Source organism: Sorex fumeus, unplaced genomic scaffold (genome assembly GCF_029834395.1).
Source record: "Sorex fumeus unplaced genomic scaffold, SorFum_2.1 ptg000002l, whole genome shotgun sequence".
NCBI lineage: Eukaryota > Metazoa > Chordata > Mammalia > Eulipotyphla > Soricidae > Sorex > Sorex fumeus.
In genome coordinates this window covers 49,400,653-49,420,071 of record NW_026606059.1, presented here as the reverse complement: position 1 = coordinate 49,420,071, position 19,419 = coordinate 49,400,653, and the positions used below count along the sequence as shown (strand labels likewise).

The 19,419-nt window shown below is 38.2% G+C and overlaps 1 protein-coding gene across 3 annotated transcripts in view; it reads right to left on the bottom strand.

Annotated features, from left to right (window-relative positions):
• Positions 1 to 19,419, bottom strand: part of ADCY8 (adenylate cyclase 8) — a 257,458-nt gene that overhangs the window by 91,129 nt on the left and 146,910 nt on the right. For 2 of the 3 annotated variants that reach the window (XM_056129531.1, XM_056129606.1), the window contains exon 8: positions 1,360 to 1,557. The exons of the other annotated variant lie outside the window; for it this stretch is intronic. In XM_056129531.1, coding sequence (XP_055985506.1) covers positions 1,360 to 1,557 — 198 coding nt within the window. The remainder of the gene's footprint in view (positions 1 to 1,359; positions 1,558 to 19,419) is intronic. 3 annotated transcript variants of the gene reach the window in all.

The window sequence follows — 19,419 nt, the reverse complement described above, 5'->3', positions numbered from 1 at the left end:
AGCAGAGGTTAGGTCATTTGCATGTCAATTACATCATTGAGAGGAATAAGAAAAGTTTTATAGACCTCTGCACACAGGTATTTACATGGACTACTTGAGAAAATTTTTGGCATGCCCATTTTGTTCTTCTTGGTTACTTCAATGTCACAAAGGAAAAAAGATTTAATTTAGATCTTAAACCCTTAATTATACTAAGAATTTTTAAATGTCCACCTGCTATTAGAGAGGAATTTTTAGTTAAGGCAAAACATCTGTTCTCTTTTCGTTTTGTTACTGCATACACAGGATACATATCGAATTGTGAACTGCATGTGATGATATTAATTGTGGAGTTTGTGACCTCTGGGAAATTATTAAAGAAATTATTTGGGGATGGTGCATATGCACATGAGTATGAATTCCCCAAGCCAAAGAAAACAGTATTTCTCAGGCAGCTGAGCAAACTCACACACAAAACCTTGTTCACTGGAGCTTTGCGGAACATTGGATCAAACTCCTAAAATTTGCTTGCAAATTCCCTGCTGTTCTTGCCTGAAGCTACTGCAGATGCCAAGTGCCTCCTGTGCTCATTCAAGGAAGGTCTGTTAGTTTCCATCAGTGCAAAGGAGCTACTGAGTTAAGCAGAGGCAACGTGCACCTCTCTGCAAGCCTTTACAGTTGGACATTGGGGTAGGAGAGGGGCACTGAAAAAGGTGTCATAAATATGATGCTTGTCATTTTGAGACACTTAACCTAATCATGGCACATAACTAAATCATGGGTTATAATAAACTCTGTGGGAAGCGTGTCCATTATCTTCATCACACAGAATAGAACTCATGCTGACAGGGGTTACATTTTCAGAAGGTCACATGGAAGTGGAATGGCAGAGCCCTCAATTCAATCCATCTGCCTTCTACCAAGCCTGTACCAACTCTCTGAGCCAAGTTGCATCTGGGAAAATGGGAAGCAGGACTCTAAAACCTGAGAAAGGGTTTATCACTAACAGTCAATTCATTGAGTGTCTTCATTTATTATCCTAGAAAGGTTGCATCTTTGCACATTTACCTGAAAGCAAAAGCAAGTGGGTGCTAGTATCATTTGGGTTAGTAATCTCAAAGAGGAAGAAATTTCTTTGAAGTCTACTCTGTTAAAGCTCCTTGTTCTTTTGTCTTTTCCTTAAAGAACAAAGAAGAGACTCAGTATCTCCGTTCATGACTTCCAGTCTAATCATGCTCTTCAGAGAAAAAGGAAGGACCAAACCAAACCAAATAACCAACCAACCAACATAAAACACAGCCCCTGGGCTCTCTCCCTAGATCCATGAATATTTATCACAGTTTACTTCAGGAAAAGAGCCACTACAAGACCCAGCTCTACCTTGTGCTCCAGGCTGGAGTCTTTAAACATCAGTGAGAATGGCTTGATATGCTCTCTTCTCAATTTATCGCCACTCCGCAAGTCGATGGTATGTTCTATTCTCTTGTTAATTTCCTCAGGCCCAGACTGGACATGCAAAGCTTGTGCAAGATGGTTTGGAAGTAGATTTATTGAATTTCTTGTTAGGGCAGCCAGAGTCTAGGGGGAAAGCACATGCAAACACAATAAACCTGCTAGTCCCCATTGGATTAAAACAAAATGCAATGTTTTTAGATCAGGTTTCATTGCAAACAATAATAGCATTTCATGCAGTTGTATTCAGTGAAACCTATAGAAGTTGATAAGTTAGCATTTGTTTCAGAGAAACATAACCTGAAAAAAAATACCACATTGGGAGGGACACTTCCCTTTCCTCTATGTAGGTGCACTGAATTCCTTTGGTCTTTGGTTCAGGTATTTGGAGTGCTACTCACTCGGAAATGTTAATCAAGACCCTTTATCTTAACCAGGCACATCTCTGGTTAGAGAAAGAGAATTGATACAAAAGAACCAAACAAAACCCCAAACAACATAAAATAAATTTGAAAGCCCACGGAAATGATCATCTCCAATTTCACATTTTGGTAAGGTTTTTCTTTGGTGAGGGAGAGACTTGGGGTTACAAAAGTGGCTTGCATTTTTCTCTTTTTGCATTCTTATGAATAGCCAGTCAAATGTACCAGAATCTGTTCCTTATATTTGAAAAAAGATGTGTAAGTTTTTATGCTGCACACTATGTTTTTTTCATAGATCATTACATATCTATATCTCCATATAGATATATGTGTTTAATTTCTTTTAGGCAAAAAATAAAATGCAAGCAGTTGTGGGCTTCGTCATTTTACAAGGTGAGACAGAGAAGACGGGAAAATGCCCAACCAACATAATTAGTCATTGGTATTGCTCCTTGGATGCAGAAATACCACTGGCTTATGAGGACATTGCAAATTTGTCTGGAGGTGTCTATCTCTTGGTGATTTGGCTGCAAGTTACCGGTTCAACTTGCTAGATCTAGTCAGATGTAGTGCTCACCCACTGCTCCAATTCATAACAAGTTCTTTGACAAAAAATTTAGAATTTATAGATTAAGGAACATAGGAATAAGGAACAGCAACCTCCAGTTGCATGAGATTTCCTTGAGAAGAGTAGTAAGATGCACGACATCTAAAGTGTGAAAAAATGGAAACACCTTGATTCTGCACATTCTCTAAGTCTGCTTCTCTGTCTCAAAGCTTGGCCATTCTTAGAGCATAGGCTGCAGTGAGATACAATGGAGGAACTATCCAACGGTCGCCAGCCAGAGCTGAGACCATCTTAGAGGTCCTCCAGCCCAAACTGTTTTTATATTATTGAGCCTCAGAGAAACATGCTTAAGAGCCAGCAGCTCACCTGCAGCTGTGTCAGCTGTTCTGACGTTAGAGTCAAAGCCAGAGTATAGGGCTTTGATCTCAAGGAGCCTTCCAGTCCATTCCATAAGAATTTTTCTTATGGTATTGTTAGAGTCTTCATTTTAACCTTCATGGGATAGCTGACGTGACCTATATTTACAATCTTTAAGAATTCTGTTGGGGGTTTTATTCCTGGTGAAATGTACTAAAATCTTTTTCTCCAGACTCAGAATAAAGGATAAAACTGTGTGTGGTCACATGAGAAAGCCAGTATATACAGCTAGGGCACTGAAGCAATTAATTTCATCTCTGAGTATCAAGAGGGCTACCACAGAGAAAAAGATAGATGTTAGGAGGAGATAGGGCAGCATGAGAAGTGAGGATAGAGTCTGGAGTGGAAAAAAAGGAAGCAGTGATCAGTGTTCCGGTAAATCAAGCAGTTGGATCCATGCAAAGCCAGAGGATTTGCACCGCTGGTATTAAATGGTCATAGGGAAGCATTTCAGAAGGCAAAGGAGGCTGGACTGCCAGTTGCTCAGGCTCTCTCATTGGTTTCTTGCACAGACATTCTTTCTATAGTTTGGAAAATGACATTTAGTTTTCTATTTTGGAGATGGAAGTATAAAAGAAGCTCAGGCTGCCTCAGCTGATCATACATTTGGACATAGCAATGTCAAATGCTCTCCTGAAAGGTATTATTAGAAGCTGAGGTTTCATTATCTGTATAATTCCACAGGCATGTGGATATATGGATATCTGTGTCAATCCACACAGGTTGATATTTGTGTAATTCTACATAATTCATAGTTAAATCTTCCTAGTTCATTTTGAAACTTGTGTTTTCTTACAGTTTTCCTTCTATTAACTAAGTTTTTTTTTGACTCTACCAGAACTTCACACCATCAGTAACTCTTAGGCTTTGATTTTTCATAGCAACAATGATTTCAACTACAGCTCTCCAATGTAACCATTATTCTATCAATCTAAGTACTTCCCGCACCCCCCATAAGATTGATACAAGCTCAGAGAAAAATTCATTATGGCAAAAGAATTTACTTTAACGAATAACTCTCTTCTTTATCCTCAGTTTTCTTAATTAGGGTGTAAACTTGTGAAAACGTGTCAGGGATTGACAGTGGTCTTTATAGGGGCTTTTGGTAAAATTAAGAATAGTTATTGTTTTTCTTGGACAACTTTTGTGAGGCAGAGATGAATAACAGTGCTTCCTCACGGAGATATCCTGCACCTAAAAAGATTCTCTTGGCTTTTTGAGTGTTTTCTCTAAATGAGAGACACATTTGGAAGCGTGTCTCTCTTTCAGTATTGCCACCAGGCTATACGTAAGATCATGTGAGGAAGCATTTGCTTCAAAATGTTAGTGATGCTGAGATGAAGAATTCCATTCTTGGTTCAGTACTTATTTTCATTTCTGAAATTGTACCCTTTTTAAAAAAAATCTTATTCCTTGAAATTGTACTCTTAGTACTCAGCAACCCTTTTCTGATAATTTGGCTCATCCACTATAGAAGACAATTAATTCAGCTATTATATTGCAATCTCTCTTAGAAAGCCACACCTTCAGGTTCTGTGTGCTCAGTGAAGATCAAAAATATCATAAGAAGTCAGGAAGGTTGGAATTGAGAGGGAACACACCCCTGCTCACTGTACCACTGCAAAGCATGAAGGACTTTGGAGCAACAGCATTGCACTGCACTGTCCTCCCGTTGTTGATCGATTTGCTCGAGTGGGCCCAGTAACGTCTCCATTGTGAGACTTGTTGTTACTGTGTTTGTCATATTGAATACATCACGGGTAGCTTGCCAGGCTTTGCCGTGAGGGTGACAACCATTTAAAATTGTCTGGGACACTCTTTCATCTCTGTTTGTAAAGGCTACTGTGATTTTACCATGTATTCTCATCAAGAGGATATTGCTGCCTATATTAATAATCCATGTGCTGATATCTTCACAATGATCCATCTGTGAGTTGTGCTAGGAAAATGGGTACTATTTCTTATTTGTCTAGATAGAGTTATTCAGGAGTAAGTTATTTTAAATAGTATGATTTTTGTCTTTCTAACACTCATAGTAGCAATATGCGTAGGGTGAGAGTTTAAAAAGTAAGCTTTGAATCATGATTACAATCTTAAATCAACCTTAAAGATGCCAAGTCCGTTCTTTCACATACACAACCTAAGGAGGAACTGACTAGAGACATTAGAGAATAAAACAATGAATGAAATGGAAGGAAATTGGAAATGTCATGAGACTATATGCATATTACATATATTCTAAAATATGTAAGTTATCAAAGTAGGTAATATAGCACATATATTTATATATAATTAAATCCATATCCACTTGCCGACATACCAAATTCCACAGGATGGGTATGTCGTTCCCAACGTTCTCCCTTCCGAAATCCGACACGCCATTTCGTCAGTAAAGAAGCAAACAGCACCCGGCCCAGACAAGGTCAGACCTGAACACCTGAAGAACCTGCCGTCAGTACTCATCAATACACTGGCTCGGCTCTTCACTCGCTACCGGTCTGAATGCAAGGTTCCATCTCAATGGAAAACCAGCAGGACCGTACTACTGTTCAAGAAGGGAGACATCCATGACATTGGCAACTATCGCCCGATCTGCCTATTGTCTGTCATCTACAAGTTGTTCACTCGAGTCATCCTGAATAGGATTGGCAGAACACTAGATGAAGGACAACCATGTGAGCAAGCAGGGTTCCGCAAAGGATTCAGCACCATCGACCATATCCACACGATAACCAAGCTCATTGAGGTTTCTCGGGAGTTCAAGATGCCGCTCTGCTTAACGTTCATTGATTTAAAGAAGGCCTTTGATTCTGTTGAGACGGAAGCGGTCATTGAAGCCCTAGCCAATCAGGGCATTCAAGCCCAATACATCAGGATCCTCCGTGAGCTGTATTGCGGATTCACTACCAGGATCTCACCATTCTACAAAGAAGTGATCGTTGATGTCAAGAGAGGGGTGCGGCAGGGTGATACCATTTCACCAAAACTCTTCAGTGCCACCCTCGAGAACATCATGCGACGACTGGAATGGGAAGGAATGGGAGTGAAGATAGATGGTCGGCAACTACACCACCTCCGCTTTGCTGATGACATTGTTTTAATAACACCAAACATCAGCCAAGCGGCACAAATGCTGGCCGACTTTGACCGTGAGTGTGGAAAGGTAGGACTACAGCTGAATCTTACGAAGACAATGTTTATGAGAAACAGCCTTGTTCCTGATGCCCCATTCGCTCTCAATGGAACGACCATCTCCGAATGCAACAGCTATGTGTACCTAGGTCGAGAGGTCAACATGACAAATGACCTGGCACCCGAGCTGCGCAGGAGGAAGAGAGCGGCTTGGAACGCCTTCAAGAACGTCGAAGAAATAGCTAAGAGGACGAAGAACCTCCGGCTCCGGGCACATCTCTTTGATTCCACTGTTCTTCCTGCATTAACATATGCCTCAGAGACCTGGGCCCTACGCAAACAAGATGAGAACGCCATTCAGGTCTCCCAAAGAAGAATAGAAAGAGCTATGCTTGGAATATCACGTTTCACTCAAATGAGAGAACGAATCCGGAGTTCTGACATCCGTCGACGATCAAGGATCAGGGACGCTGTCTCTTTTGCCAAGGTGTCGAAAATCAGATGGGCTGGTCACATAATGAGATTTAAAGACGACCGTTGGACTAGAGCTGTTACTGATTGGATTCCACGGGATGTCAAGAGACCGCGTGGCCGCCCACCTACCAGATGGTCAGACTTCTTTGTCAAGATCATGAACGATCGGTTTGAGGCCCTCCATGTTCCCGGAGCGAAGAGATGCCATTGGGCTACACTAGCACGCGACAGGGACAAATGGAGACGTTACTGGCGCCCGCTCGAGCAAATCGACGACTAACGGGAAGTTAAGTGATTAAGTGAAGTGAAATCCATATATTAAATATGTATAACATTAAATACATATTTGCAGAAGTTATTGAAATATATTTTATGTTTATATGCAGCAATAAAATTATATATTTTTATTTACTTCAACTGTTGTTTTCAGATATTTGGGCAGTCATCTTGGAGCAGTAATGCCAGCAGATAAAGTTGGCAGGTGAACTGACCTTTAGTTCTTCACATGGTAGCCCTGAGATTTTTCCATTTTTTCCTAACCTGAATCATGGCCTTCTGAGGCATTTCAAATATTGCTTCTTCACAGAGAAAGTGTTTAAGACACATTAATGCCAAATTAAAACCAGAGTTTCTTCAAATTTTATTTTCTAAACACATGTTCTTGAGGATTCCAGTCAAAAATTATTGTCTGGGCTTCAGGTATCTTTCTATAAACTGCATTTGAACGAAGTAGAGAAAATCGAAAATTCTCTCAAGCTTATCATTTTATACATGACTTCTTTGGGAATCACCTTTCATCTATGCAAACACTGGATATTTACTTTACTTATGGTTCACAACACTTCATGGATGACTATAGACTGTAATCAGTTTATTTTAGCAAATCAATTCCTCCTAGTGAGCTTTCAGACTGAAGATATGCACTGAAGAAGCATCTGGCTTTGTTGGGTCAAAACAGTCAACAATGGATCACATATTCCAGTCCCCAAATACCTTCAAAACAAAGCATCCCTTAGACATTGTAGTCAGCTCACCTTGTTTCAATGTTGACTTTCTGGGGAACTCAGCATTCTACTTCAATACTAGGTCCACCTAATGAACTATTTTTCAGGAAATTTAGTTCAAGAACCATAGGAATAAATGAACAAGCCTTTACAAAATGGTGCAGTGATTCAATGAGCTTAGAAAATATTGATCTATTATTGGTTTATTGCCGTTTCCCCTTACTACTCTCATTTAGAGAATATTCTTGGTCTCTTTGTTAATTTTTTGCGCCCATTTCTATGTCATTCTTCTGGAAGCAAATTTTCACTTAAAACTTGTTCATTGAATGAAAAAAATTTAATATACTCCTATTACAATCTCAAAGTGTACATTATTGTATTAAGGCACTAACAAGTTCAGAAAAAAAATTAGACTTCAAGCTGTGTGTTTTCCAGACTTTCATTTCATAAAATACCATTTAGGAAACTCTAGAGTTTAAAAATACTCTTGTTTTTTTAAATGTTTTTTAAAAGTTTTTACAATGTTTTTCTCCCCACAAATTATATGAATGGATATATTTCTGATCTCTGAATATTTTTTCTCTTTTCTCGTGGCTACTTTCTAGTTTCAAAAATTCTATTAAATAGGATAATGGCTTTGATGTCCCACAAGAACTCCGAAAGTAAAATGATTTATATGTATTGCACAATGCTGTCTACTTTGTCCTTGACCTGAGGGATGAGATGGTCTACCCTTTTTCAAGATGCTGCTTCCTTTCTGCTTCAGGTTGGAATCTTCAGTCTGACATAGATAGAGCCAGTTGCTTCCCCAATTCATTACCCAATTGAAGGACTGCCCTTCCATGAACTACCATGAAACACCCCCTCTATCCTAAATTGGGGCCTCTGTAACTCCATTTATATGTGTTACCTGTAGGATTTGAGTTATAGAAAAAGAAAAGATATACCTTTCAGTTACATTGTTCCTCCAGTATCCTATAATAATAAGCGAATGTGATAAGAAATTATTGTTGGATAAAATTGGTTTGTCCTTTCTGCCTTGCCACAAGGAGCTTAGGCTTTTTGGGCTGCACCCATTCACAGTGCTCCCAAGGCACTCCAATTCCTCTGTGTTCATCTGTAACCTCTTTCTTTGTGCTCTGCTTCTCCAACCCGTCAATCACCTGTATCTCCTAATAAGACTCTGTTAACCTGTAAATATTGCTTCTCTTTTTTCCTTATGTCCTTTGCATAGCTAATTCAGAGCAAAGTCCTTTTGGTCTGGACACAGGAAGAGAGTTAATGCTACGCCTTTGTAACTTGACAGTGAACTGACTCCGAATAATATCCACTCCTGGACATCTATTTTCTCTATTTAAGCCTCAGTTGCTCTTAATTCCTAGCACCCCAAAAGCAGGATCCCAAGGAGGGACTGGATGGGCCCAGGGCAAGCTCTGAGTTACCCTGACATTGAAATGGGCCAGGCAAAGAGCCTTAATACTTAACTATAATTTAAGGGCATGGTCATGGACAAATTATGTCACGATTCAAAGAGAAACAACTGGATTAGGACCCTACTAGGGTTAGGAAAGACTAATCTGGCCCAAGCACTGTTGTCTGGGATCTAAAGAGTGATGCCCCCAAGAGAGCTACCCTACAAGCTTAATGTATCTTTTGCTGTGTCCATACAAAAGAACTAATATTAAGAAGTAGGATTAAGATAATAATTAAGATGTTAATTAAGTTATTGGACTAAGGACAGGAGAAAAACCCCTGAGTGGCATTTCGACCTTGAGCAGAGGATTCCCTGGCTGCAGGTGATCAGGAAAGGCTTTAATGTGTGTTGATTGTGCTACCCCACCTGGGTAGGGTTGCAATGCTGGGGGGAGATTGGGAGAAATGAGAGAGAGAGAGAGAGAGAGAGAGAGAGAGAGAGAGAGAGTTTAGTGAAATTGGAACATGTGAATGGGAGAATGGAATAAACAGCAACTGATCACCAACCAGCCTGTTCCTCATTTCCCCCTTTTTCAGCCCAGGGCATTGGCTGACCTGGATGTGGAAGTGGCACGAGACCACCAAATGCAGGTGGAGAGAAAGAGAGAGAGAGAGAGAGAGAGAGAGAGAGAGAGAGAGAGAGAGAGAGAGAGAGAGAGAGAGTCTCAGGATTCCTGTCACTTGGTGAATACACAATTATGAGCAACCAGCATGAAGTATAGAGAAGAGAACTCAGGTGCTCATTAGTATTTTTCCTTTTGTTGTTTGTTAAAACTGCAAAACAAACCCTAGAAGAGAAGGCCCCTACTCTTTTTAAAAGTTATTTTTTTCAGTATTCTTTTAAATATTCTTTTTAAAAAAGAAAGCTCACTTGAACAACTTTGATGTTGTCTATAATAATTTATATTTAAGGTTTCAAGGAGATTGCTTTTTGAGATTTGAAATGATACATTTTCCCCTTCAAATCAAGAAGGGGAGTAGATATATTATTATTATTATTTTTTGCTTTTTGGGTCACACCCGGCAATGCACAGGGGTTACTCCTGTCTCTGTGCTCAGGAATTACCCCTGGCGGTGCTCAGGGGACCATATGGGATGCTGGGAATCGAACCTGGGTTGTCCTCTGGCAAGGCAAATGCCTTACCCGCTGTGCTATTGCTCTAGCCCCAGATATATTCTTAAATGGGTGGCACAGTTTTCTGGTAAAAAGGTACAAGTGGCAAAGGCTATGGGTAAATACTGAGATGGGGATGATTTCGGAAAATAAATATATGGAGTATAACTGAATTTTCTATTTAATAATGTAATATATTTTCTCCATGAAGGGCTATGAGATATGTTCATCAAGATTGTTTCATTTCCTCTCTGTACCGAAAGGAAAAGAAATGGCATTCTAATTATTTTCCAGATAAATTTTTAATCTTCCCACTTAATTTTTTAAAAAATATTTTTGATGCCATTACTTTTTTCAAATAAAGGAATAGTTAATTAGAAGTTATTGTGGAAGGAGGTCTATAGGAAAACACGGGAAGAGATTTAAGCAGTTTTGATTCCAAACTCAGAGCTTCTGTTCCAGGAAATGAAATCCCAAGGGTCAGAATGTCTGCACTGTTTGCTGAAGCCACAGGCCAGACGGTTGCAGGATTTGAGCACTACTCTGCAGTCTGGTGTCCAAATCTCCAATCACAGGCAAATAATGCCAGTCTGGGGTTCAGACATGGGCAGCCATTGCACCCCACTTGTGAGCTGAACTGAACACTTCCAAATATTGTAAGATTGTGATATTTAATATAAAATACGCAGAAATCTTTGAATGGTCATTACCACTTTGTGTCCTGAAATTTCAATATGCAGATAATTATGAGATTAAAATAATGAAAGTGGAGGAATTCTTATTTTTGGAAGATTCCACAATAAACGTTAGCTAGTTTTAATGCAACAAGCTTACTCTTAACCCTTTGACTATTAAGACCACTTACTCATTTTGTGGTTTCAAGTTCAAAATTTGCGAACTATCTTTCAGATATTTGCTATAACATGAAATATCTTGCTTCTTGTGTCAATTCATGCTACTGGTTGCTCGTGATTTTGTACATATACTACTTTGAGTTCTTTCTGGGTAAGGTATGAACAAATGGTCAGCTGTGAACTTCCAGGTCAACCAAAATTTTAGTTAGGTGAGCAGAACTCTAAGAATGATGAGACTCAAAACCCACAGAGCTAACCTCCAGGATTCTAGATTTATCCTCAAAACCTGTTCCAAATACTTCAATGCTGGCTAAGTAGTGTCTGATTGATTTTTGTCTTGTTCTATTCAATGGATCTTTCATTAGCTCATTCATTATATTTTTCTCTGATATTATCATTTGAAGCTATCACAAAGATAGCAATCTCAGAATAAGAATGTGATTCCAGGTCATATCACACTTAGGACATTTTTAATCAAAAAGAGTTGTTAAGTTTCTGTGGAATTGGCTAAAACAGAATTTGACATACACAGTTAAATGTGGTCACTTTGAAGTTATAGTATTTGGGGCAGATGCCAACTGAATTTTTAGCTTTTAAAATAGCATATCCAGAGTAATGTGTGGATTAGATATACAAACACCAGCACTGACCTCAACTCAGGGTTAGAGACAGAGTGAATCACAGGGATGGGACAAGCCGAGGAACAGAGGTTACCCTGAATGTGATACATGGGCTCAGAGAAAGAAGTTGACATATTAATGATTATACAGGAAGGGCTGGAGTAATAGCACAGCGGGTAGGGCATTTGCCTTGCATGCAGCCGACCCCAGTTCAATTCCTCTGTCCCTTTCGAAGAGCCCGGCAATATTACAGAGAATATACCGTTGGCATGGCAGAGCCTGGCAAGCTCCCCATGGCGTATTTGATATGCCAAAAACAGTAACAAGTCTCACAATGGAGACGTTACTGGTGCCTGCTCGAGCAAATCAATGAACAATGGGATGACAGTGCTACAGTGCTAGGGGCAGAGAATAGTGTGAATCAAAGTAATAGTTGCACATAAATGACAGGACTAAAATATCAGTAACTGTTACTAAAGGTGTCCTCCACTCATCAACTCAATGAGCTTGAGCTCATTATCTGGATGGTTTTTGTTTAGAAAATGAATAAACAAGCATATATCAGGAGCTAAGTTATTCAGTGTTCCTGATATGTTAAAGAGGCGTTCTTTTAGATATGTCAATGTGTTTTCAAAGGAAAAATTGAAAACGTGTGTACTCTTAATGGAAATTTGGAGACAACTAAGAAGAAGAATAATCTAAACTTTTAATGCTTATTAAGGTTTTAAAGTAACTTTTCATATCAAAATATAAAATTAGTAGTATATTTTGTGGCGATAATAAGACACTTATGTTTAGTATTTAAAATATGTTGGTCTGAGTTTTTTTGTGAACCACATTCTTTCCTGCTGGAATTGTTTGATTAATTTAGCTTTTCTTGGCCGTCATTATCCCCATAGTTTTCTGTCTGAGTTTATTATTTAGGAGTATGAATTCCTGGAGGACAATGGCAACCATGACGTCTACAAATCCCTATATCATCCCCTGATGTGAAGAACCTCTTTGCAGAACTAAAGACAATATAAAGTCCTTATTGAGTGGGAAGGACACAAACAGATTTAGTGGTTCTTAATCAGGAATTCATGATAGTAGTATGGTGAAGCTTGAGATGTGAGAGCAATTAAAATATTCCATTAATACCCATGGAGTTACCACTATAAGTTCTTTTTTGACCCTAGGTGAGGCAAAAATAAGCACTGACACAAATAGCTAAGCTGTGGCTATAAGGCCAACAAAAATGTCAAGTGTCTTTTCTTTGGGCTAGAATTAGATGACCTCAGAGTAATAACACTCCTTCACGTTGGAGTCATAACACTTGCTTCCTATGCACAGCATTGCAATAGTGGGTCAGGACATATGTGCCAACTCACTTAAGATAAACAAATACAGTTGCATTCACACTAAATACAATACTGCTTGGAGAGAAAAAAACAGAAAGTAAAATAGAGCAACTGTATCACGTTCAATTATAAAAGGTTTCCTTGGTGGAGAAAATATAGGACAACACTGCTGAAGTTCAATAAAGTATTTTTTCATTAACCTTCAAGCCTTCAGGGTACAGAATTTGTTCCTGGCAATATTTGGCCAAACAGGTCATATGGTTCAGTTAGGATACCAAGATGCAGTTCAGCTTCATACTGTCCTTCAGTGCTTGGTACCACCAGGGTCACCCCACCAGAGCTTGGGGATCACTAGGGCCACAGATGGTAGTGTGCAGGAGACTTCTGGTAAAGGGCACAGAACTGGGATCCAGCATATCCAAAGTATGTGTCATGAGTCATGTGCTATCTTTCCAGCGCTCAGCGATACTCAATCTCATTATTGGCAGAATGGCATCAGGCTTTATCTTAAATAGCCAAGCATAAAATGGCATCAAGACTTAAATCATGTTTTTGTCTTCAAATTGAGTTCATCAATATCAGAAAAAAAACTAAAACTAGATTGTTGTTCTTTTGTTTCCTATCCTGACATATTTAAAACATTATCACAATGTTTATAAGATCATGTATTCATTTTGGTTCCAGTTCCTCAGGCCATAATTTGATTAACTCTCCAAACAAATAGTTAATCCTTGGAGAAAAAATATTCCACTATTTTGTTTAGAAAATTTTCAGTTATGCAGTAGTGACAAAATTCATGCCATTCACTTGGGAACTTAGGCACACATTTTCAGAGGAGTAATTCTATGTGATTCACACACTCATCTCTACCTTTATCTACCTTAGTCTGCCCCTGGAACTTCAGAGAAAGTTTGGTATTAGTCAAAGTTAATGGATCAAATTGCCTACTTAATCCAATCAATACTCCCTGGAAGCCTTCAAATCCACTTGCCTTTTTGAAAAGAGTGAAAAAACAGACTCCTGTAATGAGTCCCTGGCTGAACTCAGCCGTTATCTTTAGAGTCAGGGCTAAGTACAGCCCGGGGAGTTTTGTTGTAAGAAAGAGTTATGTTATCGCAAAGAGTCAAATTATTGGAAATTTATTTCAGGGAAATGTCATAGCCACTAAAGCCTACAGCCATCCCATCCAATGAATCCAATGAACTTAATCTGATATTAAAATGATTAACAACAGATTACCTATGGAGAAAAAATTTGTGATTTCCAGCATATTGAGATTAAATATGGAAAGTAGATGTTTGGCAGCTTATCAGAGAAGCCATAAACTCTGCACACTTTGTTCCTTATGATCAATAACATACCCTATTCCAGGCATTTGTGTGGGGTAAAATCTTCAGGCTGGGGCTGGAGTGATAGTACAGTGGGTAGGGCATTTGCCTTGCACACGGCCTACCCGAATTTGATTCCCAGCATCCCATATGGTCCCTCTATGCACCGCCAGGAGTAATTCCTGAGTGCAAAGCCAGGAGTAACTCCTATACATCGCCAGGTATGGCCCAAAAAGTGAAGAAAAAAAAAAAAGAAAAGATTTTCAGGCTGGAATTCTCTATGGGGAAAGAAGCATATGTTGTGAGCTGTAGACACGTTGAAATGAGGGACGTGCTGTTCCTCTCTTCCCGGAATCTTGTTTCCTTATTTTTGGACCCCTTTCTGTTTGTCTGAAGATCTCTATAGTTATTTAGTAAGGTTTTCTCTGATTATCTTGAATCAATTTTCCATTCTCCACTATACTTTCCTACAACAGTGACAGCAATACTCACACTGAACTGTTGACCTGTTAAAAGTACCACCAGACTTCAAGCTTCTTGTCAGCTTGAACCTCCTTCATTTATCTATCTCCAACACCTATCATAGTGACTAGTAATTGGTAAGTGAATGATTGGATGAATGAAGAAATAACTAAACATCTTGGGGAGACTTAGTTGTCCAGGTTGATTGATAGTAGTAAAATGAATTTTAATTTTATTTGAATTCCTTGTAGGCATTTCTATGTATATTAAAAAGTATGTGACACTTAATTCACATACAGTTCTCTTTCTACTTACTTTTTAAAATTCACAACCTATAGTGCTCAAAGGCAAGTAGTATTTAGGATATTGGTATCAAGGGCAGGAGTAGTTGGCCTAGGCTGTGCAGAGGTACATGGCAAAAGTAGGGCTATAACTCAGTTCCGTTAATGCCATTCCCAATATCCAATGAGAAAATTTGGTGGTTCTACAGAGGTTCACCCCATGATGACAGGACTCAGAGCCTAGAGAACGAGTCAGTTTATTATGGGAAGCCGAGGGCCATGTCATCAAGTTTATGATGAGGGTTTACGTTAGGAAGGTGAGCAGAGGAAAATTTTTCTCTGATCAGATGAGAATTCTTAATCAACCACTTTTTCTTTCAATTGTCACAGAAAACACAATCTAAGGTCCAAATGGGCTGAATAAAGATACAGTAACCTGAATATAGTCTTTATGTCCTGCTATCCTGTCTAGTCAGCTTGACTTCATCCCCATTTCCTTATCTTTTCATCGCAGTGTTATATTTATGAAGCAAAGCAATGTGAGAATTAAATAGAAGGAATGTGAAAAATGTCCACATTAGTGGACATTTCTGTCCTCTATGCCTCTGTCAGTGTTACTGGTGCTGGAGATATTACCTGTATTCCAGGCAATGAATAACATTTTTTCCCTATTTTGTTGTATGGAACATGGAAATTGTAACTATGTTTTCCATACTCATGATTAAAGTCAGTGTCATGTAGAAATGACAAATAACACAAATATGCACAATAGTAGTGCAAAATATAATGTATTTTTTTCTCCAGGTGATTCTTTTTAATGTCCTGGAGGATAATAGAAAAATGTCTGGATAAGACAGTGTGATATATATGAAAGGGAGTGATAGAATGATGGTAATGATTTCACAATAGACAAGAGACGTACTCCAGGCTCTACAAGAGGGATTTTCCTCTGAACTGATATCTCCACATTTCTTGGTATAGCATTTGTCATAAAAATCAAATTAAAATGATAAATATCCTTAAAGAACATGCTTTATAGCACCATAAGTCTTCGCCATTTGGTGCCCTCTTGTAAATCATAAGTCTACGAGGCAGTTTGTTTGATAAATCCATTTTTGGTTCCTACAACCCATTCTCCAAAGTCCACCAAAGTGATTGCCTAAAATTCGATATCATATCATGTCACTGCCCTGCTTCAAGGCTTTTGTAAACCTTACAATAATAGCTCCCCAATCCCAGTTTCTTTAACTACTCTTTCATAACCTTTTCTTCCCTGCTTACAATGCTATAGTCTCATGGGTCATTTTACTTCCGGTCACTACCTTTTTTTTCTTTATTTCTAATAAACTTTGCATCAGCCATTTTCTCTGTGTCCTTAGCTCTGCCCCTGGTCTTTTGTATTAGGGTCCTTTCAGTATTCAAATATAGTCTTCACAGGCCACTGATAATCCTATTTGCTGTAATTCTATGGATCTCCTAGTCAGCTTTCTTTCTTTCACTCTCTCTTGCTCTTTTCCTGTTTCCACCCCTCCTTATTCACTCTCACTACCTCCTTCATAAAATTTACATGTTTGGTTTAATTGTGTGCTTCTCATTCCCTTGAAATGTAAAGTGGATGTAGGTACCGCATTTGTCTTCTCATAAATGGATCTTCAACATCAAAAATACTGAGTGAGGTTGGAGAGATAGTATAGCAGGTAAAGTTTTGACTTTGCATGCAGTTAACCTAAGTTTGATCCTGGCACCACATATTGTCCCCAGAATTCTGTAAAGAATGATCCCTGAGTGCGGAGTCATAACTAAGCCCTGAGCACAGAAAAGTAAGGGCCCCAGATAAAGTATAAATTAATAAATAAACAAAAATGCCAATGAAATAACTGAGTGGGCAAACACTTAAACCTGAAAATAAATTTTAGTAGCATCATACATCAAAAGGGTGAAATATTGGGGCTGAAAAGATGCTACATAGGGCAGAGCACTTGTCTTACAACCAGGATTTTATCCCTACCATCCAAGATGGTCTCTTGAGACTCTCCAGAAGAGACTGGAGTAAGCCATGAGCACTCCTAATGTGGACCCCAAAACAAAACCCCAAATATTTTATTTAAAAAAGAATGAAATATAGTTTCTCATATTAAATTTTTATGTTATTTATTTTCACCCTGCATGGTGCTCTTTTAAATGAGAGATTCAGTGTTAGTGTTGATCATTTATTCTATAACATACCCTTGAAATTTCAGTATATGTTCCTACAAATATAACATTTTAACCTCTGGTCTATTTAAACTACCTACTTCTATTTTAGCAGTCTTAAATTTAAATAGACTACTTATGGTAACAAACCTTTTGCCCTTTAGTTTTATTACTCTCCTCCCATGGAGAGGTTTAGAGCAAAGTAGTCAGTGTTCAAGGAGCTGAGAATTTAAATAAGGTGGGCACTTTACCTGCACATCAGGAGTCAGGGCTACAAAGCAGGAGTACTCAGTTGGATCAAAGTAGGAGTATCAAGTTGGATACCTAACATCAAACCAGCAATTGTTGCCCATAAGGATACAAATATAAGAGAAATAGGGTACACAGAATTAAAACTCAAATACCTTAACCATATACAGGTACTCAAATACTGGGGCTGAGATAATTCTTAGTATCTTCTATTGATTCTTTAGGGAATCAATAGAAGATTCCTGAAAAAGGTTTAGGACAGGGGACAAGGAAGGAGGTGAGGTCCTTCTTAGAAGCAGAGAGTTCTTCCATATCAATGGTGACCATGTAACTTAAGATTTTACCACCTCATCCAATCTTCTTCTTGCCAATGATGTTCTTTATTCAATATCAAGCAGGAGTTCTTAGTTCTCATCTTACTGAATATCTTGGTTACTCTTAATGTTGTCAATCATTTTCTCCTTCTCAAGTGTTCTTTTCTTTATATCCCAAAGCAAGAAATTCTCAGATTCTCTTTTCCAGGTCAACTACCTTCTCTTTATCTTTGTCTGGGATCTTTTACTCTCAGCTTCCATCTAGTATTCTTTTATGGTATTTCATATGAAGTTTTATTTAAAATGTTATATACTCCTTAAAGAAATATCTTTCACTCTCATAACTTTAACTAACATTCAAATTTGATGATGATCAGATTCATATCCCTTTTTCATTATTCTATGCTTGAGTCTGAGAAGTATGCATTCAAGTCTTCTGATTGTCTTTCCTTATACATCTTTGGGTAACTTGAGTTTAATATTTAGGTACTTTGAGATAAATATGTTCCCAACTGAATTTTTAGACCTTTATATCCATTTTTCATATCTAGTCTACTTCCAGTCCACTGAAATTACTTTCAGTGAGAAGACTGACGAACTACCCAGTCACTCATACAAAACAAACAAGAAACTTGAGTGATTCCATTCTCTTTTCTCCACACGTATTATTTCATTAATTTATTCAGCAAGAAATAATCAAACCACGCTATTTTCCATATATTGCTCTAATTGCAATCTATACAATGATTGGTCATACATAATTCCTGCCCTCATGAAGCATATAGACAACTGGTTGACCTTACCTCTGAAGTGATTCTTTCCTCTGCCTGTCCTATATATTACTAGCAATAGCTTGCATGTAATTGATGTTAAATAAATATTTATAGGAAGAGTGAAAAAATAGGAACATAACCATCTGAACATCTGCTGTTAATAAAGCACAAATTATGGCACTGCATACCGATGTCATTAAAAATACGTTTGAACACACATTATGAATCAGTAGAAGCCAAAACATCTGGCCAATTAATCTTAATATGTCTCAGTGAAGCATTAGCATATTTTATCTGTGTCTTACAAACACCTGGATGGTTCTTTGCTTTACATGGAACTGACAGTCTTGCAGAGCACAGGCTCTGCATGATCAGTTTTGATTTTTTTCAGGCACAAATTATGTCTTGGAATTGCACGTATGGTTCCCTGGCTTCTAGAATTAAGTATAAAAGCAAACTCTGGGCACTTGTGACCATTTTAATTGACTTCATAATTTCCAAAATGTTTTTAGTACTGCTGGGTTATTTATGAATATCCTCATATTCATTGACTCCTACGTCAGAATACGTAATAAAAAATTCAGATTATTCATGTTGATGATGGCACAGATGTATTATATTCAAGTAAATATTTTAGGCATTATAAGGATTACAAAGTATGGCTAACTAAGAATAACAATTGTCAACTAAAATGACACATTTTATGTTGCTATTTAATGACTGCATCAGATAGCTTTATAATAGTTTACCAAATCAATCGTGAAGTAAAAGCAAGCATCTCTGCATTTTACTTCTTAGCTCTCGGTTGTTAGGCACACCTAAGATTAGAATAATTAGAAATCACCCAATTTCCACAATTAGATTAAAAGAAAAAAAGGTTTTCAAGTGGAGAGATCATATATAAAAGGAAAAGTAAATAAAATGAAGAGAAAAATATTTATGTAGTTCCTGAGATTTCAGGCAAGGCATG